The sequence below is a fragment of the Rhipicephalus microplus genome, chromosome 10 (genome assembly GCF_043290135.1).
Source record: "Rhipicephalus microplus isolate Deutch F79 chromosome 10, USDA_Rmic, whole genome shotgun sequence".
NCBI classification, from domain to species: domain Eukaryota; kingdom Metazoa; phylum Arthropoda; class Arachnida; order Ixodida; family Ixodidae; genus Rhipicephalus; species Rhipicephalus microplus.
Window position 1 is genome coordinate 53,710,860 of NC_134709.1, and position 26,150 is coordinate 53,737,009.

The 26,150-nt window shown below is 42.5% G+C and overlaps 1 protein-coding gene across 2 annotated transcripts in view; it reads right to left on the reverse strand.

The window, feature by feature from the left end:
- Positions 1–619: 619 nt before the first annotated feature.
- LOC119181688 (uncharacterized) overlaps positions 620–26,150 on the reverse strand; it is a 41,363-nt gene continuing 15,832 nt past the window's right edge. For both annotated transcript variants that reach the window (XM_075875672.1, XM_075875673.1), the window contains exons 9-15: positions 24,915–25,174; positions 18,373–18,621; positions 13,060–13,168; positions 10,678–10,928; positions 5,283–5,373; positions 4,151–4,208; positions 620–843 (exon numbers count right to left, since the gene is read on the reverse strand). In XM_075875672.1, the coding sequence (XP_075731787.1) occupies positions 798–843; positions 4,151–4,208; positions 5,283–5,373; positions 10,678–10,928; positions 13,060–13,168; positions 18,373–18,621; positions 24,915–25,174 (1,064 nt within the window). In that variant the 3' untranslated portion in view covers positions 620–797. The remainder of the gene's footprint in view (positions 844–4,150; positions 4,209–5,282; positions 5,374–10,677; positions 10,929–13,059; positions 13,169–18,372; positions 18,622–24,914; positions 25,175–26,150) is intronic.

The following is a 26,150-nucleotide window of genomic DNA, read 5'->3' on the forward strand; positions in this document are numbered from 1 at the left end:
GGTGTTTTTTTAAAACTGCACCATGATCATTCTCGAATGGTTGAGCTTTCATCAAACCCTAAATTTTGAGTACCTAAGAAAGCACTGCAGTATGAAGCTTAATGGTTCAGATTGTGCATCAAGTTTGGCATAGCTCAGCAGCATGCTCTTGCTTTGAAAATGCACACGTGCGGGTAATTTATAAGACAAAACAAAAGAGACAGTTTCTTTAGCTAAGAAGAGCACAGGGCGAAGTAATTCTATGCTTCAAAGTTTTATTAATCATTAATTCACAGCACTTGACTCAATTAGCTTAATATCTTTAATATTTGATGCGCTGCAAATTCACCTTTTATACATCTTCAACTTAATTTCACCTTTGATTTTCTCTAGTCCACCTTAATTGACATTTGATTCAGCTTACGCACCTAATGGTCACTTCTAATCACATGGTGCACATGCGAAATTTTATTCACCTTAACCTTGAAGTTCAATTCTCACCCAGGAAATGTGGGTATTCACCACACAACTATTGGTACCATTCGTGTTGACAACCCCGGAAGATGAAATTTTTTATAGTCACGAGAGAATATATGGCTTCTACCAATTATTTACATTAAAATAATAATAAACAACTCAATAAAACTAGAAAACAATGATTTATTGACTAGATGTATCACATCGCTTGGCCTAAGCGAGCTTCGTACAAGTTAAAATATAATGGTTATGTCAATATATATAAAAAGCAAGAGCTATGCTCGTGTGCAGGAGGTAGAAAAAAGAAAACCGTGCAACTGAAGCAAGAGCGTGTGGCTCTGTCACTTCTTATTTCCAAGCACCAAGTAGCTCACACCGATAGATTGCCTGAAAAAAAAAAAAAAATTCAGATGCTCAAATTTAGCAAACAAGACTACTCCGTTCACGATTGACTGTAAATACGATTATGCACCCTGCAAGGTACATGCAAAAAAGACGTTTCAGAAACAAGACAGCAATCCTAAATATGCACTATATATATAGAGGGAGAAAGAACAAGGTTGGGTGAAACGCAGGGAGGTTAACCAGAAGAAAATTTCCGCTTTGCTACCCTGTACTGGGGAAAGGGAAATTATACGCTTTTTATCTGTGAATTTTTTTATACGCTTTTAAAAATTCACACATGCTGTCTCACGACGCATTTCCTTGTACTTATGCGATGGAAAGAAATGCGAACAGCGAAAAGCGCGGTTCTCTGCCCAGTTGAATACCGAACATGCCTTGTCTGCCGTTTGCCAAAATCTGCGCTTCCAGCTGACGTCACCACAGCACTCGATTCTTTGTCTGGCTGGCACTGTGGCAACATATGTGCTTATTGAGTGATAGGCATGATGGCCACTTGCGGCTTGATAGCGCCAGCTCGAGCAAGATTCTGGTGCACTGTGGTGACACCGGCTAAAAGCACAGATTCTCAGTGACAGACAAAGCATGTCGGTGTTTGCCTGGGCCGAAAGCCATGCTTAGCGCTGTTCGCATTTCTTTCCTTATTGATAGCACATTAAAGGTGCCTTGCAAAACTCTTCACATTGAGAGTGCTGCCAATTCATAGCCTAGGCATGCGTAATGTGCAATTCAAATATATTATGTTAATGCACTACAGTCGACAGAAAATTTACAATGTTATGTCAAAAAACAGCCAATGCTAGCTTCCAATAGGCACACTATCCCAGAGCTATTGCAGTCTGGAGGGCACTGTAGCATGCACAGACATGCAAGCAAGATGCAGTGAGTCATGTCACGCAACATTCCAGAACAAAGATGCAGTTAACAGCTAGTTTAACATCGATCACAAAACAAACTGTACACGAATTCGACCAGTTACACCATAGCGCGTTGGCACTACATACCTGCACAACGAAATACTACTGCACACTGGACCCCACAATCAACCCCCAGTAGTACCCAACAACAAAACCATGAACTAAATCATGAGCGATATGACGTGGAATGATAAAACCACTATTTAAAAGTAACAGCAGCTCAATGCAGCTGGCAAGTCGTTGGAAGTTGGCATATGAGTACCTGTGATTGATGAATAAACACGAACTTGGTGTTCCAGCTCATATTGCTCATGATAGTACACTAGCGAACATAACATGTTTATGAATTATGCCCCAAGTTCATTGTGAAGTTGTCTGCAAATGCTAACAGCTGCAGGTTGGTTTCAATCCTTAAAATAAACAAGCAATTGATAACAATACCATTCACTGTGGACACTAAGTGTACACATTGAATAGTGTAAAAGTATGTTGATTATATGCTTGCAGTCAGCATATGAGAATACTAGGCTTGCGCGAATAGCAGAGTTTAGGTTCAAAGAAAATTCAAAGCGAATAGTAATTTCAATTGAATAATTTTCAACTGAAATTGAATATAAATCACATTAAAAAAATGGCCACAGTTGTCATGACCTAACTAACCTGCACAACATTATAATAAATTTAAACAAGGCCAGTAGAAATTCAATTTTTTTTTTGTGCAAGGAAAGTGAGAACAACTTCGAATAGTAGAAAGATTTGATTTTGAAAAGAATGCAAGTAATAACCTGCAAAACATGTTGCTATTTAAAATTTGCTATACGTAGAGCATACAGGCTGGTATAACAAGCTTTTAAACTTAAAAAAATTATGACTATGCGAGGGTAATGTGTTTATTCAACCTTAAAGTGGAGCCTCAGGGCAGTGCGTATTTTCCCTGGATAGGCATCGTCATGGCTTAGCACCCTTTCACTGTAGCGAAACCCCCTTGACAAAATGTTGCACGCAAATTAATATACCCATTTAAATAGGCGCTTTCACAACTTAAAGGGCCAATAAACAACCCCAAGGTCCAAACAATGTAATAAAAAGATGTGGGTGCACTTTTGCTTCGTGAACATGCTGCCGCAAGAATTTTGCGAATACGTGCTATATTAAGCAAGTTACAGGGGTCAAAACATTGCTTTCAGCTGGTTTCAAATTTTTGCGTGGCCTCGCCCCCCTCTTCCCTCACATGGAGAGGAAAGCGTAGCCCATTGTGGTGACTGTCTATGGAGCAACACTTTTTCCCTGTGTTGCACAGGCCGAGAGCGAATCACGTGCGCGCAGGCGGTAGAGCTGTAGTTGAGCGAAGAATGTATGCGCGATAACTGCGAGAACTAAACTGTATCACTGCAGTGCCAAGAAAAAAGGGGCGGTTTCGTAGCTGTAAGTGGGATGGGTGGAAAAAGGAACGGACGTTGACCACTACTGTTTGCCGAGACCTGGTTTCGACCAATTGACGAGCTGCATGCTGCGTCAAGTCGCCGACATTGCGTCACTGAGTGTGGAAGGAGGATTGGTCAGCCGTATGAAAGGAGAGCAGCAATTGCTTTTTGAGGTCAGCCGTATGAAAGGAGAGCAGCAATTGCTTTTTGAAATGAAGGTTCTGCGCATAGCGCAGCGCTGTAATAATCAGAAAACGTGATAGCTGCGGTCCACTCTACAAATTGCCAAGCTTGTTTGGGGGGGTGTAAAAAAATGTTGGAGCCTGTTGACTGGCCTTTTGACAGCCCACCCCTACAGCGAAACCACCTTTACAAGGGGTTGCACGCGGACTTATTAACACATATTCAAACATTTCAAATACTTCAAAACATTCAAAAACTTAAATTCAAATAGAAGTGAATTCAAATAACGTAATAACCGTTCGATAAATATCTGCACAAGTACATAAAATACCCATGCTAAACAAATTTAGACCATTTTATAATCAGACAAAAAGACTGCACCATACATTTGAGCAGTCTATTGTCTATGCAACCTCAAAATTTTCACACTTAAGCGAAAAGTAAGTCGTTTTACCATAACAGATTGAAATGGTAACTTTCATCACCAAAATGAAGATGCTGTTAAAAAGCTGATGAGCGTTTTCATTCATCGCCACTATTCATGTTGCACCTGTCGGCAGAACCCATTGTCACTCGCTGCATCTATCTCACCAATTCCACGCAATTCAGGAACAACTTTGATCACCTCAGCACATAAGATGATAAAGATTGTCCGTTTGATGTCCATAAACTGATCGTCCCTCGCATGACAAGAGCCCAGCTCAGCAATAAACAAGCATCGTTATCTTTGTGCGGTAAACATAAGCAAATGACAAAATGCGGCCCTACTTTAGCCTCCTCTTGACATCTTTCCATCGAGAGACGCAGCGATCTTCGGTCGCCGTACCTGGGCAGTCAAAAGAAGCACGAACGAATGAACAAAAACAAACAAATACAGTCAGCTTCTTTCAAGACCAACATAATGCAGCAATGAATGGTCGGAAAGCAAAATTCATAAACCTAACTATGCACAAACCTCATAACAACAAAGTTGCATATTAAATAAGCTCGTTTTATCCAAAAATTAGTTATAAAGGTGTATTTCTAAAACTATATCTCTTACGGAACCATTTTTTCTTTACTTTGTTATAACTGATAATTTGTTGTATCTCGATTCGTTACATAGAGGGTTCATATAATCGAGGAATGAGTGTAACGTAATTTTTAATTTGCAAGGCAGAGCGCATCTTCGTTTACTACTTTGTTTGAAAACGAGCACTAACGTGAGAAGATTGTCTTCGTACTAGTAAATAACTATTTCATAAACCGAAGTGACCATGTCTGCGGCAAGATGCTCGATAGAAAAGCAAGCGTGGAAAACAAATAAAATAAACTCGCATGGTGGCGCCACCTTGAAGTTCACACACAAATCGTCATGATGTACATTTTCATGGCGTCTGCTAGAGCCCACGTTAATCCTAACGAGTAAAAATTAAACACATTGCTCTCTGTGAAATTCAGAGACTCAACACGCTAAGTTTCAGAAAACATTATCGAGGTGATGTGGCCAAAGCACAAAAAAATTGAATTTTTTCATCCCCGTCGAAGATTCCGGCAGGAAATTTAATTATGCAACTTGCCTCCATTTTTTCTGCTATCAATAGGCCTACGGTGGTAAAATTAGCAACACTTGAGTTTCGAGACTAACATATATCAGTCTAAACTAACTTATTGTTTCACTTTACCATCTTTTCAAGCAGTTATTCCACCGCATGGTTTCTGGCCAACAATATTCTACTGCAGGCACTGTTCATACAAATCATGGCCAACAATATTCTACTGGAGGCACTGCTCATACAAATCAGACGGGACTGATGCTCCAGTTAGAAAACAAGAGTGTATCAATGATGTTTTTAATGAAATTGCCGTCTACAAGAAACTATGGCGAAGCTGGTTTCGTAAACCACATGCGACCACTGACCTGGTCTTTCCTGCTGTGGTGGTTCGTGACCCCCAGCGTCGGCATTGTCCTTCCAGTACACATCGGGCACACCGAGAAGGCAGTGCATGATCTATCCATCAACCAGAAGAATGACGCAGAAGTCACCGTCAGTGCCAACGTGTAGCCATTTGTATCATTCACTATTCAGTGTAACATATGTATAATGTAGAGTCACAGCCGAAATTTTGCAAAATATTGAAACCTCATTTGGTAGCAGACTCTGAGACAACTGACGGCACAGCACACGTCCAGGCTACGAAAGTGATTAATAAGCACATCCATATCCTATATTCAATCAATCAACAATCAGGCAGGCAAACAAGTCAACACAGGACTTGGATGTGCTTAGTCGTCATGTGTAGGTTTGACACATGCACTGCACTGCCTAGTGTCTCGAGCCAGCTTTAACACAGCACTCACAGTATATCAACAAATGTTGTCTGCGAGTGTACAAGTTCCCTCACGAAGCAATAAAATGGCATTACATTTCAAGTTGTACCAATTTTGTGCGGGCACGCCACAATATAATTATGAGAGACACCGTAGTGGAGGGCTCCGGAAAATTTGTCCAACTGGCGTTCTTTAGCGTGCAATTTAATCTAGGTATGCAGGCCTTAAGCATTTTCACCTCCGTAGAAAATGTGGCTACCACCACTTTGAATCAAGCAAAAAGCATAATGAACAGCTGAACACACGATAGTTATTTTTTTTATTGCATGTTGATCCTTCAATCAATACACTGGAAAGGTAATCTAGCACAATAAATTTAAAATAAGCTTAAACTGAACACTATATTGATATGCACGTACTGATGACCTTAGAACTTGCGACTGTACAAAAGCTATACAATTCTTGTTTACAAATAAGTCATTTAACTGGTGGTGTGGAACAATCCAAATTTTGAATACAGATCGTCATTTTTGCACTGTACATCAGATATTCAATGTTCATTCGGCACACTTTTCAAACTGCCTCCTTGAATTGATGCCTCTTTCATCAAGCCTGTAAGGTACGTTTGTGTAAGAATTTTCACCAATCCAACCCTAATAAAGTGCACCTTATCAGTATCCCATTAAAGCTACACTAAAGGCGAATATATGAAGTCAGCATGGGTAGTTGAAATAAGTGTTCCAGCGGCCTCAGAGTGCTTGCTTCATTCCGAAGAAATGCTATGTTCGAACTAAAATTCACCTTTCAGTGGTCTGTAAATCCCTAGTGCAATCGAAACTACCTGCCTTAGAGCGTGGCCTTTGAGACATAGCATTTTCCACGCTCCTTTTTGCAGAGCCCGGCATGAACTAAACTTGTGCCGTTCTCAAGGGCAATGCCCAGAAGTTCATTTTGAAATGAATCAAGCCGAAGAGCACATGTTCAGCTTTACTTTGTCCTGTGATGCGCTGCAATTAATGTTCTTTCCTACCATGACTGAGCACTCGCAGAAGGTCGTTGGATCGATCCTGGGCTGCGGCGGCTGCATTTAATTGCAGGAGAAATGCTAAAAATCGATCCTTGAAGTGTGCAATGTCCGTGCACACTAAAGAACACTAGATGGCTGAAATACCCACTCATCCCTAATAATCCTATCATGGTTTTGGGACATAAAATCCCAGATTTCACAACTATTAAATTGAGTACTATTGATCGTATTGTGTTTCATGCAATGCTGTGGAATCTATGTATGAATTTAGGGCCAAAAAATGTGTAAGCCCGCGCGTCGTGCTCTTGAATTTCGTCATTCGTCATCGTGAGCATGGCGGCCACCACTGTCTCCAGCAGTGCACTACCTTAACTGATTACAGAGGTCACGATGGAAAAACAAGAACGCTAAACTATCCAGAACGACCTGTTGACAGCCATTTGAATACACTCCCACCTCATTATAACAAAGTTGCACCTTACACGAAAATAAGTTCATTACAGTAAAAGCTCGTTAATTCGGATTTCACTGGACCGGAAAAAGTGTCCGAAATAACCGAATGCCGAATTAACGAATGAACAGGGAAAACAACATTTAAAATCAAGCTGCAAAAGCATACCTTTATTTGTTGAAGTATTTAGTAATTGTCGTCTGCATGTTCGCGCAGATTTCGGCCGACATCACAATTTTTCTTAACTGTTCCAAATGGCCAACAGCACGCAAGCTGTCGGGAGTGTTCAGGCAAGCGTCCTCTAATATTAACAGCGCCTCCGAGACTTCCCGTGAGGTGCGATGAGGTCACGGCTGTATCTTCTCGCATGATTCTTCGTCGGAATCATGGCCTTTATGGAATCATGGCCCGTGACATCATTAATAATCTCTTGATCGGTCAGGAGACCACTCGTGGCGACACCATGATCAATCACGATGTAGTCCTGAAAGGTCACATCTGTGGGAAGGACAGCATCGAAAGTCGGGCAGTCATCGTCGGTGGACTCGGCTGACACCTCCTCGATGCCATCGTCAGCTACTGCTGCATGCTCGGGCCTCACAAAACCGCCGCAGGTCATCGCCAACTGTTTTCGGCACAGCGGAGTGTTTTTCCACACGTAGGCGATGATGTGCACTGCGCCGAGTAAGTCCACTTGATACAACTTTCCAGCTTCTGAGCATAGGATCATTCGCTCTAGCAGGTGCTTGCGGTACTTCGACTTCACGTAGTGAATGATACCTTGGTCCATCGGCTGAAGAGCAGAAGTAGTGTTGGGCGGCAAAAAAACTTTGATGCTCTTCAGTTCGACTGTACAGTTATGGGCACTGCAGTTGTCAACAACCATAATTATCTTGCGGTCCTTCAACGTGAAGTGCCGGTCCAACTGCTGCAGCCAGCCGCGAAAAATGTCCGATGTCATCCATGCCTTCCTGTTGGCAGTGTACTCAACAGGAAGGCTTTTGACGTTCTTAAAACAACGTGGCTTAAGCGCCTTCCCGACGACAAGTAGTGGCAAGCGCTCCGTGCCAGTCATATTGGCGGCAAGAAGCACAGTTATCCTTTGCTTGCACTTCTTGCCACCAATGCACGCATCCCCTTTGAAAGTCATCGTCTTGTCGGGCAGAGCTCTGAAAAATAGAGCAGTTTCATCTGCATTGAACACATCACGTGGTTCATATGCGGCGATGTGCTCCAGCAGCTTTACATTTCTCCACTCGGTGGTCACGCTTTCGTCAAAACTGGCCTTTTCGCCGCACACACTCCTGAAGACAAGTTCGTGTCTCTCTCGAAACCTCTAAAACCACCCTTCTGACACTTTGAACGATTCAATGTTCATCATTGCAGCGTACTTCTCACCTTGCGCCATGATGAGAGGTCCACTCACAGGCAAATGCGCATTGCAACAGTCGGTAATCCACCGGAGCAAAGCTTCTTCGAGCTGGAGATGAGCTGCGGTTCGCAACAGCTTTCTAGAGGCATGAAACTTCTCGCTTTGAAGGCTTGTCGAATCTGTTGTTCATTTTTCACGTACGTTCCCAACGTGCTCCGCTTCACATTGTACATGGTCATAACCTGCTGTCGCGATTCGCCGTTCTTCAGTGCTTCCGAAATTTCCACTTTAGTCGCCATGTTCTTCGCGTCGTAGTTCTGCTGCTTTTTCGGCATTGCCATCACTGTAGCACACGATGGTGGTGGCATGCAAATACGGTCACAATGGAAGAAAAAGAAAACTCTGCAAGAAGAGATGGTTTCGACATGACAACACAAGGGAAAATGGCGTCGGAGGCGCTGAGTGAAGAAGAAAGAAGACGCCGACGTTCGGTGACGCTGCGATCGCCCCCACTAGTTGATGATGATGGCGATGCCACTCAGGTTTCGGTTTCACTCCAGTGGTGCCAGCGCTGCTTTATCACACTTTTGTGTAGCAGCAGCCGTCAGCATTTGTCCGAATTAAGCGGTGCGGAGCCGAATTCCGACGAAATAACGAAGGTTTGGTCCCATAGATTAACATGCTCTTTGGCCGGGACCAATATAACAGTCTGAATTATCTGAATTAACGGGTGTCGAATTAACGAGCTTTTACTGTATATCCAAAAATTTCTTATAATGATATCTTCCCAACCCTTTATCTATTGCAAAACTATGTTTCATTTACTTTGTTATAACCGATATTTGGTTATGTCTGGGTTCATTAGATCGAGATATGAGTGTAAGGACATTTTTAATTTGCAAGACAGAAGGCATGTTCATTTACTACTTCATTTGAAAACCAAAATACATGCACAAATAAAAAGGAAAAAAAAACTGCCCCCATACCGGTGGTAAAATCACTGACCTCTCTCATAATGCGAATGCATCTACTGTAAGAGCATCAGTGTACTGAAGCTATTCTACAGCATTGGGCTCATGTTCCAGAATGTCGCACAGGTGGTGCAAGTCGCGTCCTATACTCTCGATTACCAAAGCACTTCTGTGCATAATACTAACCTTTCCGAGATTCTGAAGGGTTTACTTTACACTATGGCAAAAAATGTCATTTGCCTTTAATATTTGCTAAGGCACGTTGCCGGGCTAGTTGGTTGGGGTTCATCATTTATATGGATAGAGCGCACCACGACACACACACACACACACATGCATGCACGCACACACACGCACACACAGTGCTAACTTGCAAGTAATGTTTTATTTGTGATCACACATGATATTTATACAATAACAGTAGACTGATAAAACCTTTAAAGGATCATGTTAAGATACAGAACAGCTCACGCACGCGTCACCACCGATTGCGACAAATTGCACTCGCCAACGCCAAAGTGAACATTCCAGATACTTCTTTTCTTCAGCTGACAAAGCTATAAAAGCCCGGAAAATGAAGCACCGGAAAAAATTTGTAAATTGTTGTCGTGGTGTTGTCTATTGCACTCCTTTGACTTATGATTGTGTGTACATTGGCCAATCCGGAAGGTGTGTGAATGAAAGACTTGGAGAACACAAGTACAACGTAGAAAAAGCTTAATCTGGTCATTTGGTTCTTCACTGTCAGAGGTGCGGATGCATCCCAGTGTTTCAAAACAACCGTATTCTCTATAGGGCCCATGACAGAACTACGTGTGAAATCATTGAAGCCTACGAGATTGACAAAATGAACGAAAAATGTGCGAGTCTGGCTTCCATAGCTTTGTCAGCTAAAGAAAAGAAATATCTGGAATCTTCACTTCGACGTTGGCGAGTGCTATTTGTCGCAATCTGTGATGACGCATGCATGAGCTGTGCTGTATCTGAACATGACCTTTTCCAGGTTTTATCGGTCTGCTGTTATTGTAGAAATAGCATTTGTGATTGCAAATAAAACATTAGTTGTGTCTCTCTCTTTTTGTGTCCTTGTCGCGGTGCGCTATACCCATATAAATGATGCCTTTAATGGCGTCCCTTTAAAACATGGCACACAACAACCTCACCAGATCCTGCAGGTGTCTGTCCCTCTCCTGTTCTTCGACGCTGGGACTGCTCGTGGAGCAGCCCACCAAGACGGGCGCAAACACGGCGGCCAGCTCATCGAGAGATCGGCCGTCGCCACCAAGCGACGTGTTTGACACGCCGTGCAGGTGCACCAGTAGCATCGACAGCACGGCGCGGTTGGCGGCCGGCAACTGACGCGTGGCATCCAAGAACTTCCATATGCGGTTCTCCTTGTCCTCGTCCCCTGTCACTACAAAGAAGATGCGAAAGGACACATAACAAACCGATTCACAGCCTCTCCCCGACCGTGAAGATGGAAGCCAGTGGCTGCAGTCGCACGTTCTGCAGCAGCGACTTCATGTTGTTTTCGCACCCACTCTCGCTTCCGTGCACTTTGGCGTTTCTTTTTTTTCTTTTAAGAAAATGATGTGGGTAACTTATAGCTTTGTGAAAACAGTGAATTCTAGGTTCAAGCGATATCAAAATGAAGTGATTTGGTTCAAATAATTTTAAATCCAATTCCAATAGCATATATAACATATTATGAAGAAAAAAAATGGTCATACTTATCATTACCCAACAAACCTGCACAATGTATTTTAGGATTGAAGCAAGACCTGTGCAAATGCGATTCTTTTTGGCTCAAAGGAAGTGGAAGCAACCTCGAATTGTAGCAGGACTTGACTTTCAGCAGATAGCGAGCGCTAGCCTGTAAAATATGAACGGTGCATAGAAGCGAACCAGGAAACTGCAAAAAGTAATCTATTTGTGGCATCAATTGTAACCGTATTTGCACCAATGGCGTCGATAAAGGCGGTGCAGAGTAACGCAATTCGCGACAAACCAAAAGAAGAAGTGCAGCAGCGCAGCTCCTGCTCCAGCCTAAAGTGGTAACCTTTCTTGACAAACAATTAGCAAATATGTTATGGTTTAGACAACAACGCAGTCATTTTTCTGCACAATCTGGAGAACTTCAATTGACGTAAGTGCTACAAAGTAAGGCATTGGCACACTACAAACTTAGCTTCGATTGCAAATTGCTAAGACTGCATTTTTATGGGGACAAGAACACTAGTGTAGTTTGAAAGCAGGTGCATATCCGAGAAGCTAAGGTAGGTGAGACGGTCAAAATTGACAGAGAACCCTCAGTTGCGAAATACATCCCTTCATCATCACCATCCTTCAGGGCGAAGGCCTCTCCTGATGACCTGCAACTTACCCTGTCCTGCACGGGCCTCTAATTTTTTTAAACATGATAGTCTTTCTTGGGGTACTTTAACGCAAAAATTTTGGTCTGCCTGTCTTTCTGTCTGTACATTTGTCTGTTTGTCCGCTGTAGCCATGCTCCAAACGATACTCCAACCGATACAAGAACGGATTGTTCTTTTTGATGAGCAAATTTCATTGCATTTATAGACATCTTTCATAAATAAAAACTCAATTCTAACTTTAAAACTCATTTTTCTCAAAAAACAAACTTTGCCATTTTTTTTTTTTCAATGTGCCCCTCATTTTTTGGGCACTTCTAGTGCTCGGATCTGCATGAAATTTTGCCCACGTTTTTTCCCAATGTATGAGAAATACGATTATCTAGTTTAAATTTCAATATTTTAATTTTTACTAAAAAATGTATGTAAACCCTTTACTAGGGTAAGTGAAGTATGAAGTTTTTAGTCTATTATTTTTCATGCCTATTACGTATTTTGTATGTGCTTTCTAATTAGTTATTTGTATTCTACATTTTGTTTGATACACTATGAACTATGAATGGCAAATATTATGGAAGTTTAGGGGTGAAACGAGGGGGCAAAAGGTTAAAGGTCTTCACTTTGTCATTTCGCAGAGCTAAAAGTAAGCAACTTGCGAGAAAACTAATTATATTTGAAATTAGCATAAAAAATTCCATAAACAGCTCAAGTTTTATTGCTCTAGGTTGAATATTAAAAAAATTGTCTTCGAGTAGCATCTCCCCTTGAGATAAAAAGTGTCCATCTATGTTACTAATGAAATGCTCTATAAAGCATTTAATAGACAACATTAGATATGTATTCAATGCATACGTAGCAATATCAATAGCAATAGCTACGTAGCAATATCATTCTAGTAGTTTTTTTTACACAAGTGACACTCATCTTGGAAAAAAAAAAAGAGTGGCTGCAGGGGAGGAAAAGCCTTGCTCGGTTATCAGCGCTTATTTTAGGTCTATTAAAAAAGGGAGGGGGGTGCTTGCTTGGCATTTTACGGAAAACTTTAAGAGTGCAAAGTGAAGATGATGTGAAGCAAGGTAGGCAGGAAGCACTTGTCACAAGAAGAGTCTAAACGAGTCGCAAAGGCCGTTTGAGATGTCAAAAGCGGTAGGGAGGCAAAGGCATCCAACTCACCAGCCGCCTTAGCCAGCACAGGCCAAATAGACTTGGTGATGACTGTTTCGCGCAAGGTAGCCAGGAATTTCATCAGAGACCCGCACACCACTGGCAGGCTATGTTCGCTCTGGAAAAGCAAAAAAAAAGTAAAAGGAAGCACAACATTAGTCTAACCAACCTTCGCCCATGCTTCTACGCCCAGCACATGTTGATGCAGCCTAACCCTCTCTTCTGAATAACTTGCTTGAGCAAATATTTGAGCGCTTTGGATATTTGAACTGATAATACAATATTCGAATTCACTTTGATTTGAATATAAATTAGCATAAATTTAGAAGTATTTGAAATGAATGATTAGACTGCATATTAAACTGCACCTACACCCCCTCTTGAGGTGGCTTCACAGCAGCGTAGGAGTACTATGCCGTAAAAATATTTATTAAAAAAAAGTCTGCACTATTGCAAAGCCCTTCATCTGCACTACAATGATGGCCAGCAAAAGGCACAGGTGAAGTCCCTGCTTGATTTTGTAGCTAAATCCCCTGAGAAGGTGTCTTTTGTCTACATGCGCAGCATAGCCACTCCGAAAGCTTTGCAGTCATGGTCGTTTATCATTGCAGCCGTGTACTCAACTCTGCTTCCGTAATGAAGGTGTCTGCTTCAGTAGCAGAGCAGGTAGCGATAGCTCTGGCGATGAAGGACCCTTCGCGTCCTGAAATATTTATGGACTCCAGGGCTGCCGCCCGGGTGTTCGTCTGGGAAGTGATCTCCAGGGAGGCTGCCGCTACTCTCAGGTCAAAACTTTTATTTCGTCCACAAGTGTGTGTGTTGTGGAACAGGAGGGCTCGAGAAAAAGTGGATTTATCCACTTGAGAAGCCTCGAGCCCCCGTTTTACATGGCATACAGCGAGAGCATGGAAGTGATTATGCAGTACTGATATAATACAATACTTATACTAACACAGTATTACAATATTTACAACAAACACTATACAATACAAAAAGTGCACACTATCTAATGGTAAATCATTCACATAATCATGAGATCGCAATCAGCATTTCTTCATGCAAAAAACAAAATAACTGAAAAAAGACAAAAAGAAGAGAAAACAGTTAAAACTTGAAAACTCGTTGAACAGAATCTATACTTTTTTTACAAAAAGAAAGAGGATCAATCCTTGGCGGCAAAGAATGCTTTGATTGCACTGTTCCCAGTTGTCTCTAAAATGATTTCACATTGATGGAGTTCATTTAACAACTTTGGAAGCATATGACGAAGCATTTGTTTTGTTATCATAATGCGTGAAAAAGGTATTTTCCAGATGTCATCATTTCGTGAATTATATGACCTTGTGAGTGGTGTCAACTCAGAAAATGTACGAAGTAGTCCGTCTGTATCGTGCTTGTATTTTCTGGCTAGATTTAATGGATACAAATTGTGTACGGACGTGATGTTATATTTGATAAACAGGGCTTCTGTGTGCGCAGTTTGTTCCACGCATGCAATGTGGCGAAGTGCTTTCTTTTGTAAAACAAACAGGTGGTTCAGGTTTGTTAACGTTGTTGTGCCCCAGACTAGACAACAATAATTTAAGCGAGAAAGAAATAGTGCATTATAAATATGAAGCTTGAGAGCTATTGGCAAGTGGAATTTGAATTTCGCCAGAATTCCTACTACCTTTGCTACCTGTGTAACAACATGATTTATATGAATGTCCCATGATAGATGCTTTTGAAAAAATACACCAAGTGATTTTACTGAGTCAACAATCTCGATACGTGAATTTCCTAAGGTAAGATTCAGAGTGGGTGCTACAGGTGATTGTCGGGGTGTGAAGATAATAGCTTTTGTTTTGGCTGTGTTGATTTCAAGAGAATTGATTACGCTCCACTTGTGTAAGTCGCGCAGAGCTATGTTAACGTTATTTTGAAGAGTTTCGTAAGAATTGCTGAGAAAGAAAATAATTGTATCATCTGCATAAGTTATGTACTTTGCTCCATAATTAATTTTAGAAATGTCATTTATATAGAAGTTAAATAATAGTGGTCCAAGTATGCTTCCTTGAGGTACACCTGAGGTAATTGCCTTGTGCCGAGATAAATTGCCTTGAATGCAAACACATTGCATTCTGTGTTGTAGGTAAGACGTTATAAGAGCGAGCGGTGTGCCTCTAATTCCATATAATTCAAGTTTTTTAGTGAGTGTTAAGTGGTTTAGGCGGTCAAATGCCTTAGAGAAATCAATGTATATGCCAGCTATTAGACTTTTTTCATGGAATGCTTTTAAAATGATTTCTTTTTGCATGACAAGGGCAAGTTCTGTTGATCTCCCTTTTCTGAATCCAAATTGAGTTGGGCTAATTAAATTGTACTTGTTTGCAAAACCAATTATTCTGGCATTAATTATCTTTTCTAAGCCTTTGGAGAACACGGGCAGTATGGAAATCGGTCTGTAATTTGATAAGCTATTTTTTTCACCGCCTTTGAATATTGTAATAACTTTTGCTACTTGCATTTTCTTCGGAAAGACGCCTGTAGAGAGAGCAATATTATAGATATGCGTAAGCTGTGGCAGTATGATGTCAAAAACATACTTGACTGGCCTAACTTGAATGCTGTCAATATCGCATGTTAAGCTGTTCTTAGAGATTTATAAACGTTATCTATTTCACTATTAGTGGTGGGATTCATATATATGCTTGCAGAGTTCCTGCTGATCCCCTTTATTGCCTCCGGGGAATGAGAGCTAGAAACTAGATTTACAAAAAAACTATTAAATTCTTCAGCTAATTCTGCTCCTTGTATGACTTGATTGTTCAACTTTAGTTCATGTGTTTCTGGGTTTTTAGATGCACGATTTAGTAGCTCATTAATTTTTCTCCACATTACGTCCAAGTTCTGTTTATTTCCGATGTCCAAATAATTGTACAGATAGTTTCGCTTTGCATTACGTAATAAGGCATTAGTTTTGTTTCTATGTAACCGAAATGTATCCCAGTCGGCAGCGTTACGCGTTTTGAGAAATATATTAAAAAGCCTATCTTTCTTTTTAATCATTTTAAGGCACTCCTTATTTACCCAGGGCTTACGCGCTTTTTTACTTTTTTTATGTGTGATTAATGGGAAAAGACTTTAAGTATGCTTCAAGAAATAGGCGCAAAAATTCATCATATGCATTATCCGAAGTGGTAGACATGTATACAGTATCCCATTTTATTTTTTCGAGGCTGTTGCGAAAGTTCCGCAAGGTTTTTTCATTGATGTCTTGAATTTTTTTGCTCGTTATAGAGGTACGGCCAGAATTAGGCTTTTTGGTCAACAAATACATGGGCAAATGATCACTAATGCTCGATGCTAATACACCACTGATGACTTCGGGCTCTGGTAAGTTTGTTATAAACAAGTCGATTAATGTTTCCGTTATATTTGTCACTCTAGTGCATTCTTTAATCACATTATTTGAGCAGTATGAAGATAGCATTGTGGATAACTTGTGTTGAGCATTTGAGTAATTTAACATGCCTATGTTAAAATCACCACCTATAATTAATACTAAATTGTTTTCACTTGCATAGCTCAATAAGTCTTCCAAATGTGCAATGAATGCATCAACGATTCCATCTGGAGGGCGGTACATTACAGCTATGACATAGTTCTGTGATACAATTGTGAGACACTCTGCATCATGAGTTATAAAACAAAATTCAGGAAGTAGGTCACAAGTAATGCACTTTTTGATATTTAGTAGCACTCCTCCACCACGTTTGTCCTTGCAGTTTAAGTGAAAAGTGCGATAATTATCATTCACTATGGCATCACAGTCCGAATTCAGCCACGTTTCAGTGAGCATGACTATGTCGAACTTGAAATAAAACCGATCTAGGAAAACGTTTAGCAAGTCTTGTTATGATAGGCAGATTATGATAGGCAGATCTGATGTTTAGATGGAAGCAGGTCAAAGACTGTAGTAGCCTTTCGCACAATCGCCTGGTTCCCGGCTCACGTGGGCTCAAGGGTTCATTCAACTGTCCCGAACTTGGCCAAAAACGTGCGCGAAAAATCATGAGCTGCGGCAGTGCGGGCGAGTCCGGAGGCGAGTTCGCAGAGAGCTTCACGGATCTACTTGGAACTTTTAACGAAGTTACTTCTCACTGCCAACTGTTAAAGCGGAGGTACCCCCTGCAGCATTCTAAGCTCACTAGACCGCACTCGCTGGCTTTTCGGGTGCTGCAGGAAAGTTCAGTCCCGTCTCGTAGCTTCTTAAGTCACTTTGCTGAAGATGTTACGTAGGGCAAAGTTCAGCACAGGATAGGACTGGAAGAGGGCCCTTGAACGCTCTGAGCTCTCAGTCCAGCTCTCAGCAGTTCAGGAGGCCTGCAAACGGGCGGAAGGCCATGGTCTTCTCTTCCTATACTGGCATGGGCACAGTTAGCAAGTGCGGCAGACTCCCGCTTCGCGAGGGGGGCGGGGGGTGTCTGAGTTTTGCAGAACAAAATAAAGTTTATTTCACCTCACTGCAAAGACCCATTCAAGGCTAAAGAACACATTACCCTCACATTAATTAACGATTTGTCAAGTTCCACAGCTAATTATATATGCACTTATTTGCTCCAAGTACAGTTTTTTTTTAAATGTACCTTAACTTTTTGGTTATCCAGTGCCTTCCTACTGATATCAAAATCCTGCTACAGATTAAAGCTACTTCCACATCACTTCGAACCAAACCAAACAGAATGGCGTTCGCGCATGCTTGGTTTCATTAAAAAAAAAATTTGCGCAGGCTAGTTAGGTCATGACAAATATGTTCAGCTCTTTTTGTACTATGTGATATATGCGGTGCAGTATAGCTCAAAATTATTCGATGAAATCACTATTTGGTTCGAATTCAATTCGAAACTAGAGCTGACTATTCGTACACGCCTAACAATCTTACATATGTGATAAGACATAATGAAGCCTATGCAAGTATTTTTCGTCACAAATGCAGATTTTGCCACAAAATAATGAATAGAAAGTTTCTATTGTAATTTTCTTCGTCAAGAGGCAACAATTTCCCATCCTAATTCACTTCTGATATGGGTGATTTGGCAATTTCTTCAGTATTACCTTACAAACATTGCTGCTCCGCTTAGCATTTTATCGATTTTTTCGACCATATATCGCCTAAATGTTGTTTTCCAAGTGTCCCACACGGCCCACACATATTTTAGCAATGGGTGAATCTACACTGAGTACAAAGTGCTTTTTTTCTTTCGAGTGTCAAAGTCTGCAGTACCATTGCATCACTGGGAATCATAACTTCACATTAATGAGAAGTCTCTTCAAACTCACGAGGACGGGCAAGTCACGGCCACTCAGCAACTGTTCGAGCAGCGCGTCCACTTCCTCGGGTGGCGCCGCCGAACCGTAGAGTGGGCCCCTCTCATGGATGCACCTCCGCTCCACTTCCCGAATACAGTGCACCACCAGAGGTGGCACGAAGGGTGGCTCTGAGGGCGCGTAGTCGGCCAGTACACCTGCGCCGCTGCTTGCGCCCCTGACCCCCCGAGGTGACGCTCCAAGACCACAGGGAAGTGGTACCTACACAAGAAGGAGCAGGCAGCGCAGGTTCTTTGCTCGTGAAACACTACATCGAGGGATGGGCCAACGTTTCTGCATTTGAATTCGCTTCGACACGAGTTGAAATGATACGAAATGTAAAAGTATTCAAAATAACAAATACTTCACCACATCTGACCTGCCTGATAAGATGGTTTCACTGCAGCATTGAACTGCTATGCGAAGAAACCATCTATCCAAAAAAAAAAAAGTTCTGCACTGCAGCAAAGCCAGACTTCAAGGTTTAATGTACACATCACTTGGGGCAGGTTTTAGTTTAGAACACGAGAGCGATCGAACAACAGAATGAAAGGGAGTAAACAGTTAATAGGTGATTTAAGGGCATTCAGAAATGCTGTCACCGCAAAAATAAATATCAAATTAGTACAGCTTAACATAAATATTGAAAGGCATTAGTTTTCAGAGCTTAAGATAGCAGATGACTAACAATTTGTGTTAATGTTTTGAGTGGAATCTAGGTAGTGTCGCAATTTGGTGATTCATTCGGCGGTGATTTTCGGCCCAGAATTGAGGTAAGCCAGGCACAAAACAGGCTAATTTGATTCTCCGAGCTCAAGCGCTTACGCTTTGATCCAATCCACGTCGTCTGGAGAAGGTTTTTGTATTTATTCTGTCGATAGAAAGGAGCCTGAGTCCGTTTCAATGCCTTCTTGCCCGTTCTATGCAAATTTGGTGACAATTCTCACATCTTGACATTCAGAACAGCCTCGACAAATCCAGTGTGCCTATCTCTCATCCGATCTCTCCCCTTACAAACTACCGCCCCTGCACCTCAATTATTTTTTTTTATACAAGTCTAAAAATGTTGTATGCAGGCTTATATAGGCTAGGCATACAAAATTTTAAGATGTAACATAATTCAAGACTGTTATGCTGTTGGTAAACAAACTGCAGGACGTGCTCCGAATGACCTGCCCCAGAAAACTTCAGCAGTTTGTTGCTCTATTATTTCTGGCACATTCCTTCACATGTGCTTCGAGCGATGTCTAGTGACTACATGAAAGGACTCTACAACGTTGCACAGAAGAGGCACAAATGGAAACCGCAGTGGTGAGAAGAGTTGCACGATCCGCGGGTTACAAAAGTCGTTGAATTCAGCTTTTCGACACAAGTCAAGGATCAGCCCCTCGTCACAGCCGGGCCCCTATGTAATGTGGAGAGGAAGACGCATCTTTGGCAAGCAGCATTGCCAACGCTTGGGTACTGGTTTCTTAGCTCGTCTCGCTCCCCTAGCACCGGTCATGGCCAGCATCTACTTAAAAGGCTGCTCAGTTCCGACTGCGCTTTGTTCGTAGAGCCGCCATCGCAACGCACGCCAATAAACCTTTTTTCAAGAGGCAGAGATGCGGGGTATCGATCCACGTACCTCTTTTCAGCATATTCATCTAGGCACACAACCTTACGATGATACTGCACTTGCATTACGCCAGGTACTTTTGATAGAGATCGGCGCCGATCAAAATCACTCGTGTTTCGATGTGTTTAGTGTGAATGACGTAACATAAAATTAACTCATTATGTGAATGAGTCATGCGAACAAGAACTACAGTCAACTGCCGATTTTTCGGACATCCAAATTTTCGGACATGCCCGATAATTCGGACATCTTCGCGGCACCGCCACGAGCCCCATAGAATCAATTTATAAGAAAGTCTGAAATTTCGGACACTCGAAACCCCTGGAGTCCAATTTTCCGGACTTTTTGACGCGACGGAAGGTCAGAAACCACTACTGACCTCCAGTGGAAACCACCACAACTGCATCACACGCGATTATGATCGCATAAATGAGCGCGCCGGTCTCCTGTGGCGGTATCTGTTGCTTCAACTCGTTGATCGTTAGCGGAGAAACACACACGGCCTCAGAGATTCCTATCACTGGCCGTGTTTATCGTCCAAGGGTGCTTCGCTGACAATTGGAACTATCCACCCAGAAATTTTTTGGCGCCAATAAATTTCCTTTTGCTTTAGCGCTTGTGCTCGTGCGTGCCACTTTGGCTTCCTGCGCAGTGTTTTCGCGAAGCGTCTCACCACTTCGAACTAGAACTAACCGTCACACACCGATTTGGTCTGGCCATGCTCGCTATCTTGAATGTTTACCAGCGCCACCTCCGGAGTACACGAGGCACCGTCGCCTGCCGTCGCGCCGTTTTGTTCACGCAGCCCACATGGTGTTTGGCTAGCCTAGTGCGTGGTTGTGCGATCGTGTGAAGTGTGCTCTGCAACGCTAAGCCTAGGTGCTTCGACACTCGTCAGCAAACTCCTTTGTTCACATCGTGAGGATTTCGCTTGCCTGCGATGGCCCCCACTCCGCCTTTGCCGTCCTCGCCGATGGCATCGAAGCGCGGAAAACTACCACCGATTAACGATGGAGAAGGAAGCCCCCATTATTAAGTTAGTGAAGAGTGGGCGATCGCAGGCTGACGTGAGCAAGGAGTTCGGCATTTCCAAGCAAACAGTTTCCGATTTACTGAGGAACAAAGACAAGATCTTGGAAGCCGCTGAAGAACCGTCTGGTGCCCAAAAGATGAGAATGCAAGCCAAGGTGTTCATCCAAAGCTTGAGGGCACTCGAGTCGTGTGGCTTAATTCAATGATTGCCAAACGGTTGCCAGTCTCGGGCTGCATCTTGAAACAAAACGCGGAAACTTTCAGCCTTGAATGGACATCACGGATTTTAAGTTCAGTGATGGATGGCTGAAAAACTTTAAGCATCGGAATGACCTCAAGTTCAAGCAGATGTGTGGCAAAAGCGGCCCCGCCGACAGTACAGTTATTGCGCAGTACCGCAGTGGAAAACCCCAGTCTTTGTTACAGCAGTTCTCCACAGACAACAATTTCAACTGCGACGAAACTGGCTTGTTTTACAAGGTGCTGCCGGAAAGAACACTCGCTTTTGCTGGTGACGCATGCCATGGTGGCAAGCATAGCAAAGAACGGCTGATCGTTCTTGTCTGCAGCAACATGTCTGGCAGCGAGAAATTGTCAACATGTCTGGCAGCGAGCATTGATGATACTGTCATCGGTGTACAGTGATGACATGACCCTTGCTCAGATCGAGGCGAATGTGATCACATGCAAGGAAAACGCCGTTCAAACAAGGATCAACTAGTTTTCAAGCCACTGCAGCTCTAACACCGGCTGTCCTGACGGCAGCCGCTGTCGGCTGCATGCATTTTTTTTAACGGCTCTTTTCAGAGCCACCCCACTGATGCTTTGGCAGAGTTCCGGAAGTCTGGTACTTCGACCTTGACCCTCTTTATCCGAGAAATAGCAATGAAATGTTGCGTTTTTTGCTTGCATTGAGAAATATTAGCAAAATGGTGCGTTTTTTTTTTGCTTGCATTGAAAATTATCAGTAAAATGATGCGTGTTTTTTGCTTGCATTCACTTTTTCTGACTGCCCGAATTTTCGGACGGTTTTTCGCTCCCTAGAGGGTTCGAAAAATTGGCAGTCGACTGTATTCGAGAGTCAAACTTTAAAGTTAGCCTGTCTACATTTACTCTCCCCGCTCACATAAAAAAATATTAGCTAGAGTGCCCTGATGACCATAGGCTGCAATCAGACAGGCAATCAGTCATTCGCTCGCACCGGTGCAAACCCACGCGCAGTCGTCGCTCTCATAATTTGCAAAAAAATGTCGCCATTGCGATGTGCACAGTGTCGAGCGTGGCTGCTTTGGTGTCCCGCGTGTTTCTTCGAGCAGTGCACGTCACTGGTGAGGCTAAACTACAGTAAACACCGTTGCGGTGAGTTTCTGTTGTCAGCAGTTCTGCCATCTGTTTAAGAAGTCGCCGCACTGATCTGCCACGGGTGGAAGACGACGGTGACGGTGTTCCTTGTATTGGGACATTCAACTAATGTCCGAGCTACGCTTCTGTGCCATTTACAATACACATTAGTTTTACTTGCCTCTGATAAAGTAGAAAGAACAAAAGTACGCGCTCTTTGTGGGAATCTAGCTTCCTCGCCTTATCGCTGCAAACAGGCGCTCTTTGAACTTTCACATCTAAAAAAAAAAATTAGCGTTCTGACTAGCGATAGCAAATTAGCTCCAGATGGCAGACTGCCTCCTTGCACTGCAGAGCAGTGCCCAAGTTGTGAACGCTTCGCCGGAATATTTGCAGAAAACATCGAAGCAAAAGCAGCCGGAGCCGGCAACGCAGGCTGGACAGCAAGCTGCACCAAGGTACCGTATTTACTCGCATAATCTTCGCACTTTTTTTTTTTTTTGGCGGAAAACCGATACAAAGTTGGGGGGTGCAAGAATTACGCGGGGAAAACTCTCCACGAAAACGTACAGAGCGAAAAAGAAAACGAAGTGGCTGCAAATCGGGATTCTCACACCAGCAACTAACAGCAAGCTTTGAGAAGTACTAATTAAAACTTACCTCAACAATAAAAGCACAGGTTCAACACAAGGCAAGATTTACTTGAGACACAAAGTGCAAGCAAATAGTCGAGAATTAGAATACCATACGCAAAGCTTGTGGGCATCCCTGGTGTGGGAGTAGCATTCGTTGCTCAACAGGAGCCCTCAAAAGGTAAGCATAGGACGTCAGTATTAGGCTGATAACTATTTAACAGAATCGTCAGCAGTTTCCTTCTGAAGAAATAAAGTTTACCATCAATTCCAGTTTTAGGAACAAGGCAGGCCCAACGCGTCTTGGTGGCTTTCAGATGTCACCAATAGCGAACACAAAACTCCCATGCTCCGAAAGGCCTACAGGCAGCCCTGTTGCCATTATTTAGATCATGATCTATAACTTTCAACTTGAAAGCAGCCGTGTAGCTTGAATATCGCACCATAACGTGACAAGATTACCAACACAACGTACAAAACACACCGCAAAGCGCACTTGTCACTTTGGCTTGGCTTGGATTGAGTCTTTGTGCAATAATAGTATGCTTGATGCTTGAGATGGCCTGCACTATCATCATCACCTTATAGTTCAGGACGATTGCGCAGAGTTTTTCAAAGCACTGGGGTTTAGGGACAGGGAGGGCAAAATAGACTTTAAGCGGGTAGAATTAACTAGGAACGAGGGTATCTGATTGGTGGCTATAGTCAAGGCACGAGTGAAAATTAAACCCTTCACTGCAAAGTACCAGTCCTCAACTTCACTATTTAAAGGGGAAAAAAGAAGGATAAATCTGGTTGTTGGTTCACTAAGTATTGCGGCTAGGTGGTGTTAGCCGACGCCCGATCTAAAGGGTACAGCCACATCGATTCATCCATCTATCCAGTGGCTGGAACGAACAGGCGACATTATTGCGGCAGTTTTCGGGGGTGCGATAATTACTCGAGGAAAAAAGAAATCATATTTTTGTTAGGTGGCATGGGGTGTGTGAGAATTATGCGAGTGCGAGGATTACATGAGTAAATACGGTAAAGAGGAGGCCTTCTAGGGTGCGATTCCAGTGAAGGCACAATGTTTCCAAAGAGCTTCGAGTGCTGGTGAAACTATCTATAACTTGCACCCTAATGGTATTGAAATTTTACTACTATTCAAAGTTGCTTCTAATCCGCCTCGAATAAAAAAATGTGCCACTTGCAGACAGCTAGTTCCAATAACCAAAAATGTTGCACAAGTTAGGTCATGACAAAAATGCAAATTTTTTTTTTGTAATACCATTTGAACTATGTGATTTAAAAATATTCAAAAAAAAAAAAGATCTGTGCCTTTCGAATTCGGTGTCTTGCCCAAATCAATGCCTGTGCTCTCGGAGCAAAGCAGTAGATAAAGCAGAGGACGAACACAGTACGTGGACTGAGGGGCTACTCTGCGGTTTTCAGCAAAGACCAATGTTTACAAGGCTGGCATAAACAGCTCTGCTGTTGTAAAGATAGAAAGGAAGAAAGAAGGCATATTACTGTGTACACTTAAACATCAATATAACGAACCCGAATATAATGAAATATTGGTTGCAATGAAGTAAATGAAGAATAGTCCTGCAGTATATATAGTGTTAGGAATATACCTTTGGAATAAACTTTTGGATTTAAGGCACTTTTTTAGTGCAATATGCAACTTTGTAACTCACTTAAAGCCTCGATGTAACGAATCTGGATATAATGAAATATCGGTTAAAATGAAGTATGAAGTAATTTAAAAATAGTCTTGAATAGGTATATAGTTAAGAATACACCTGTATAACGACTTCTAGATTATAACCAAGTTATTTTCCTGTAATATGCAGCTTCGTTATGATAAGGTTTGAGTGTACTTGTGTACTCGATGGGGCTGCACTCACGAGGCTCTCGCACTCCGGGTGGCAGACGACCCCACAGGCATCACACCGGTAGGAGGCCTTGTAGAAGCGAATACGTTTGTCGCACCCGGCGCAGTTCTCGGGGTTGACAGCGGGCCGGCTGACAAAGGTGTGCTGCTGCGATGCCTCGGAGACTGGCGTGCTACGGTTGAGGGGCCCCATTCGTTGCAGCCTCGAGACAAAGCCGGACTCTTCCTCCACGACACTCTTGTCCAGCGAAAAGGTCGATGAATGCACAACAGCTGCATGCAAAAAAAATATAGAAGCGCGGACCAATGAGGTGATACCAAATTCCGGAGTCTTGGGCGTCAGAACTACTATACGATTATTACTGCCCACTGCAGTGGGGGACTTCAAACTAGAAGCGTGTGGGTGTCTGCCTGTAGCATAGATCGGCATGAAAAAGAAAAAAAGTAGAACTGACTCGGATTCACTCGAGTAATACATTCTCGCACTTTGGACTCGCTCGGACTGAAACTCACCAAAATTTCCGTGGGCCGAACTCACTTGAACTCACACTCACAGAAACTTTCTTTAATTGGACTCACTCGGACTCTTACTCACTAAAATACTACTAGCACGGACTCACTCAGACTCACGGCTTCATCCGAGTGAGTCGACTTATGAGCGAGTTCGCCAACCTAGCACCTGAAAGTGATTCATGACAACTAAAGGCGTCACCCCTGCACGTGTCCCGCGTGGATTAGTGGTTAATTTTCCTAATAGTGAGTACGTATTGCATTTCACCATTGGGCTTAGAGGGACACTAAAGAGAAACAATCAATCAGTTTAGATTGATAAGTTACACTCTAAAACTACACTTTCATCAATTTCAGAATTCCAGGTTAATTCATAGGAGAAAGACATCGATGCGAAAGCTGCATTTATAAATTTTGTGCCCAAATTTCCGCATGTGACAACAAATTTCAAATGGTTTCTTCATGTCCTGGCAACACCAGCTCAAAAAAATGTTTTTGAGACTTGGCATTCATTAAACAGCCATTCGCACTGTACTTGTGCCAGTTTCAAGAAGCTGACCTGCCTATATTAGTATTACACTAAGCTTCTTGACATAACACTCCCTTCGTTTTCCACAACTCATTTGAAAAGGAACAGCTGTGTTTTTGTCACGCAGTAGTGACAATGAACAAGCGAACGCAACCGGCACTACATGAGGTGCCGTATTGGACAAACTTGTGCTCAGTGAAAGAAGAATTA